Below are 6,311 nucleotides of genomic sequence, written 5' to 3' on the forward strand. Positions count from 1 at the left end.
CAATGGTTTTTGCTTTTGTTTACTGCTACTGAGAAAAATAGTAACTGGTATCCTTAATGTTCTTAGCTCCCCTTTTTATGTTTTTTTTCTGGCTTTTTGTTTGCTATATTATATAAATTTAGAATTTTAAATACTCTTCCGCGAGAGCCGTGTTTTTGTTTTTTTGCTTTCGTGCGCAACTGTCATGGGCCGCCGAAGGGCCTCTGCCGTGACGAAGTTTCGTTCTGTGGTGTGTGCTGTTTGCCTCGACCAGCAGTGTTTTGTCTAAGAGCTGCTGGGAACTTCTACTATGTTTAGTGCTTTTGCTTATGCTGCTAGGTTGCCCCTTAACCGTAAAGTTCCTGTGTGTGTCCCTTGAACCTCAACCTAGACTCAACCTACTTCTAACCCATGCTTGCGTGGAGTGGAAGTTCTGGAACATTATTTGGTTTAGTCTGTCTCATTGTGTGTGTGTGTATGTGTTTTAATGTCTTAATCGACTACTCCAATTCGCATATAACCGCCATCGAGCTGGTTGTGTTTCCTTACGCTAGTTTTCTTTAATTTGCATGGCATTGCTGCACACTAACGAGCGATGGTTGTATAGGTGATGTCGGTTGGAAAAAATGGCCGGTGCAGGTGCGAAAGAGTCTTCGTTATGTGTCCTCTCTAAACCTCAAGGAATTGGTTTTGAAGTAGGATGCAAGTGCAATTAGGAGAGAGAGAGCGAGCGAGAGTGGTAAGGATAGTAAAGTAGTGCAAGGAATCGAACGGTGCCGAACGTGGGAACGAGTCTGTGTGAGGTCTGTGATTGTATCAGTACAAAAAAAAGCTCAACAAAAAAAACCCTCTATAACACAAAAAATGAGCATGAAATCCTTCAAGCTGGTGATATATCTCATAAGCTGCCGGTCGCGTTTGCTTGCAAAGAAGAAACAAAAGCCTTTTACGCCTTTCAGATGATCAGTGAAAACAACGAACAACAACGGTGGAAGTAGCTTTAGTATGAAAAAAACAATCTATTTTCCTTTCCAATCAATCTGACAGTTTTTTTTTTGGTTTGTTTTTTGTTTTTGTTTTATGCAGTTACGACGTTTTTGTTTTTCTTTGCTTGTTTTGTTTTGCTGCTTCTTGTTTTTTGTTTTGTTACTTTGCAATACTTTGGTTACAACGAGTTTTTCTTCTTACTAATTGTGTGTATAAATGTGTATCATTTTGCGCAATTTGTTTGTTGGTTGCTTTCCGTCGTTTTCGTGTGTTTCTGTGTTATATGTTGTGTGTGTGTGTGGCTGTTTCTGTTCTGTTTTCTGTTTATCATTCTACGCATTCAAAGAGCAAGTAATGCTAGTAATGGCGGGCATGGCGGAGTTTAGGTAAAGTTCGTTTACCCTCCGCTCCTACTATCTCCCTGTCCCTGTCTGCCATCAATCCACAGGCCAAACAACCGAAGCATTGGTAGTTAGTAGTTAGTAGTGGTAGTAGTACAGTTGTGTGTATGTGTTTTCTGTGCTGCTTGCTTGTGTTACTGTGTGTGTGTGTGTGTGTCTGTTTTATGTCATTCCTTTCCATTTCGCTGTGTTTTCCTTTCGGTTTTTTTTCCGCTGTTTCCACCCAGGCAAAACCCTTCCAAAACATCCATGCCCAGCATGCTCGCTTTCCTGTTTGCTTCTGTTTGAACGGGTTAAGTGAATTGGTATCGGTGCCGAATAGTCAATGTCTACGTATGTATTTAATTAGTTAATTAGAGTGTTTCTTTCTCATTTTTTGGGACTTTTTTTTTGTTTGTTCTTTTTCCCCACCTTCCACTCCCACTTGCTTGTGTTCGCTTGGTTTTCGTCGTTTTGTTGGTAGTAGGTTTTGCTTCGCATCTTTCCTTCTTCTTTGTTTTCTCTCTCTGTGTTTTATGTTCGTTCGCATCTAACAAACCCCTATAGGAGATAGAATAACTATAAAATTTCGGAAACAACAACTTTTTTTTTTGCTTTGTAATCACGAGTTTTCCTCTCTTTTGCTCCTTAACCATGGTTTTCTTGTGTATGTGTGTGTGTGTGTTTTTGCTTTGCATTTGAACTACTTTGTGTATTTTTTTACGTGTATGTGTGTTTGTTGTGTGGTATGTGTGTACGAAAGAGAGAGAGAGAGAGAGATAGAGGGTATGCTGTCTTCGTGTGTGTGTGTGTGGGGAATGTGCCGCTGTTATGAGTGATCTCGAGTGCTTCTGCTAGTGAGGCTGTGAGGTTTAGTACACCGACGATCCTTTGAATCGATCGAACGAGTGATCGTGGACTCATCTAAAGTAATCGGTCGTAAAGCTTCTCTATCGCGTTTCTCTAGTATGCATTTTAACAGTTGGGAAAACTGAACGTGGGGGGGGGGGAAGGGGTTGAAAACCTAGTGCAGGGAAGCGTGAGAAGCTTGGTGAAGAGAACGGGTGAAGGGTGTTTTTTAGTACATCTTAAGTAACGTTCGTAAATTGTCGTTAAATTGCTAGCTGGTCACATAATTTGGCAAAAAGGTATTCGCTACTCGTTTGTGCTGCTTATGTATCGTACTTCTCTGTGTGTGTGTGTTTGTGTGTAGTTTTTAATTCTTCAATTAAACATTATCCTTTTCTTAAGATGTTTTTTTGTTTTCGTTAAGTTCTGGAAGCATTTCTCGGTCCCTCGGGGACGTGGGTACGATCTATCGTAACCCAACCGATGTGTGTTTGTGTATCTGTCTGAGTGTGTGTGTTTAAATGTATGTGACAGAGCATTGATGAACACGTTCGGGAGGTCGAAACTGGCGCACCTACGTCCGTTCGTTCGTATTGGAAAGGTAAGGGATTTCTCTTCTTTTGCTTGGCAGTAATGGCATCGATATCCCTCATCTCTACGTTGGTGCGAATCGCGTTAAGCCACTGCCCCCGATCTATTTACTAATATACGAAGAAAACACAAAACTAAGATACAGCTCTTAACTCCTAAAGAATTTAAATCATTCCGCGTCAAAAGTGCAACCGAAAATGGGGGAGATTTTTCCCAACAGAAAAAGTACGTGGATGCAATGAATGTGATACGGGAAGTAGTAGTTTGTGTGTGTGTGTGTGTGTGTTTGCTCGTTCTGGTAGCAGTAGTAGTTAGTTAGTAGTTAGTACTAGTAGTAATTAGTAGTTAGTAATTGGTAAGTGGTAAGTAAGTGCTCTTAAAAAGGGGGCGCGCGCACACACACACACCGCGAGAGCATGAGATCCTTCAGCCTGTGCTACACCCGTGTGAGTGTGTGGTTCCTGCTGGACAACGGTGTGTACTAAGGGTGCAGTTGAGGGTGACGGTCGGAAAAAGGTTGCTCAAGAAGGGTGCTCTGGATGGATCGTTTGGAGTGAAGATGTTCCTACGTTGGTTATGCGAGTACGCGAATTCCCGGACAGGGTTCATCGGTAGAAAAAATCGGGGACCGAAAAAGTGGGTGATACTGTGATACTAAAAAACATGTCCAGAGAGCCAGAGAGCTATCAAGAGCTTGGATGCTTACTCTTGCACCCCGGGGTGAAAGATTACTGATCTGGACCACCATCATTGAATTGGGAGTTCAAAGTTACGGGGGGTGGTCAATCGTGATGGGCTTGCGATCCTCTGGCGATTTTGGTGCGAAGCCGAGAGCTCTTTCCACTGTTCGCGTTCGTTTTGTTGGTGGTTGTGTAGGAAAGATTCTTCAATAATTGAGTTGTGATACTTCGCGCGCTCTCTCTCGATTCTCTGTGTGTATTAGATAAGCTTTGCTGCTAGTGTGACTGTGGTGAATGTTTGAGTGTGACTGTATGTGTGTGTGTGTAGTATTCGTTAGCCATTCAATGTGGACTTGGTATCTCTAGTTTTGAACGATAAAATCTAGCGTTTGTTTTTCCTTGCTTTGTTTGCTGCTGCTGCTGCTTGTTTGCTTGTTGTGCTCTGCCGTTAATTAATACTTTGCTGTGCGCTTCTACGTACGCGCACCGGGAACTAGCTGAGCCCACCGCGCATACCGGGTATGCAACGAACTTCCTTTCTCTCTCTCCCTCTCTCTCCATTTGATACATTTCGACGCGAGTTTTCGCTACTCCTGTGTTATTATATGTATATATATCAAATCCTGTCGCCCTTTTCTTGTGTTACTTGCGTTTGACCTGTTTGAGCTGTCAATTCATCGCTGGCACTGCGCTTGTGCGTGAGTTTCTTCCAGTTGCTTTTGACTACGTTTTAATTTCACGTCGAGTTTTTTCCACCCTCTTCGGCTGCTGCTTCCCCTTTTTAGTTTAATGTTTAGTTTGCTTGCTCTTGCTTTTTCTTCGTCTCTCTTGGTGTATAAGTATAAAAATCGAACCAAAGCAGTAAATAGGTACAAATGGGGAGGAGGGAGGGGGCTGGTGATTTGCACGGGAAGGTGCTAATTGCGGACCGATCGTCCTGGGTTTGTTTTTCTTCGGTAGGGAGTGCGGGAGGATAGGAGTAACGGACCGGGGGAAGGAGGAGGCAGATGAGTGGGAATCGAATGAGCTGTGTTTTCTTCGTCTTTTTTTTTGCTAATTTTCTTTCTCTTTTTTTCTCCCTCTCTCTCTCTCTCTCGAGCTATCCTCACACGCCATCTGTCTGACTGGTGTGGTACGTCTGCCACGAATCGCGCATCCCTAAACCCCTAAGTACGGTTCTACTCTGTCTTTCGCCGACGATTGCGCTGGGTGCAGGGTTCGCTGCAGGGACGTCGTTCGCTGCGTCGCTTCCTCCATTCAACCTGGGCCGGGTTTCGGGTGTCTGTGGAAGGCGCCTGACTTTTTTCTGCTTTCGCTCGCGGGTATCACGGAACGGATTTACTTCTCCTCGCCCAGCAGCACCAGATCGTCGGCGACGACATCGCTGACGTGCAGGTAGATGATCCAGTACATGAGATTGAAGCAGACGAAGCACACCGGGAACACGATGCGGGAGTACTTGTCGATATCTGACGGTGTGATGCCGAGCAGCTTGTTGATATCCTGCCACGAGCGAGAGCGAGAGAGAGCGAGAGAGATATCCACAAATAAATACTTCTCCAAGTCCTTCACGTTCCCTCCGGGCTCACTTACCTTGCCGGGGTGTATCAGATGCTGGGGTGCTGCCGATTCCTCATCCGGTCCGCCACCACCACCGCCGGGCGGTCCTCCAGGAGGCGGTCCGCCACCACCGCCCGGCTGCCCCCCACCACGTCCACCGTTGATCGTGTTCTCGAGCGTGCCGCCCTTCGAGTGAGCTTTCGGGTCGTGCACCTTGAACCGCACCTCCTGGAACAGTGGGCCAACGATGGAGCAACCGCGCGAACCCATGTTCGGCGGCACATTCTGCATCGTGCCGCTCCGGCTGCCCATCTGCTGCTTTGGCGTGTGCTGGTGCGTGTGGCTGTGCCCGTGACCATGGCCGTGGCTGTGGTCGCTCGCCACCGGGGGCGGTGGTGGTGGATGGTTGGCGTCCGCTTGCTGCTGCTTCTTCTGTTCCGCTATTTTCTGTATTGCCATGAAGCGCTGCTTGCGCATCTGTATCCGCTTAGCCATGTAACCGACCGTGGCGTATTCTGCGCAGGTGGCGAAGGTCGAAAAGAGAGAGAGAAACGATATCAGTACGCGCCGGGCAGTGGTGCGCTGAACGACACGAACAATACAGCTCTAGGCGTACGATTAACATTGTCACGACGATAGAAAAGAAAAACAGAAAACTCGTTACAGAAAAGCATCACAAGTGGGTAAGAGCAACAGAAGCGCAAGAAGAAAACAAACCAAACAAACGACACGCGCGATAAAGATACACACAGACACGCATACAAAAAACACAAAAGAAAGACGTAAAACAATAAAACATTGTTCAAACAAAATGGTAATAAAAACGAAACAAAAAAAGAAGAAAAACAAGTCATTTCCAACGGAAAATAAAAAAAAGAAACAGCTCTATACTTAACAAACACGACAGTAGTAACAGCAGTTAAAATGGCCATTAAGTAGTAATTGCTTTTGAAGAGACGGAGACGGTACACGTGAGACTGTGTTTGCTTGAACTGGTTGCGGACACACATACACACGCGCACGCGTGAGGGACAAAAACACTCTAGACACACACACACACGCGCGGGAAGTTGTGGTGGTGGTGCAATGAAAAACACGCGGGTGTGTGATGCGCTCGTGAAAATCCATTTCGATCCGACGATGTCCGACCCATTGTTCCCCCACCCTGGGTGGGTGACTGCGCGGTGGGTGAAGGGCGGGGCTGGGGCGGGGGGGCGGCGGTGGACATATAGTGTTTGTACGTGGGGTGAAGTAGAGCTAGAACTAACCGAGAGAAAGATGGGAA

At 45.9% G+C, this 6,311-nt stretch overlaps 1 protein-coding gene across 6 annotated transcripts in view; it reads right to left on the reverse strand.

The window, feature by feature from the left end:
* Window positions 1-1,750: 1,750 nt before the first annotated feature.
* The window catches only part of LOC118510532 (gamma-aminobutyric acid receptor subunit beta), a 66,000-nt gene continuing 61,439 nt past the window's right edge, over window positions 1,751-6,311 (reverse strand). For 5 of the 6 annotated variants that reach the window (XM_036052480.1, XM_036052483.1, XM_036052482.1 and 2 more), the window contains exons 9-10: window positions 5,060-5,541; window positions 4,510-4,969 (exon numbers count right to left, since the gene is read on the reverse strand). In XM_036052480.1, the coding sequence (XP_035908373.1) occupies window positions 4,805-4,969; window positions 5,060-5,541 (647 nt within the window). In that variant the 3' untranslated portion in view covers window positions 4,510-4,804. Of the gene's footprint in view, window positions 4,970-5,059; window positions 5,542-6,311 lie in introns of all 6 variants that reach the window. The other variant, XM_036052478.1, reaches the window with a different exon arrangement.

This window comes from Anopheles stephensi, chromosome 3, assembly GCF_013141755.1.
Source record: "Anopheles stephensi strain Indian chromosome 3, UCI_ANSTEP_V1.0, whole genome shotgun sequence".
Lineage (NCBI taxonomy): Eukaryota > Metazoa > Arthropoda > Insecta > Diptera > Culicidae > Anopheles > Anopheles stephensi.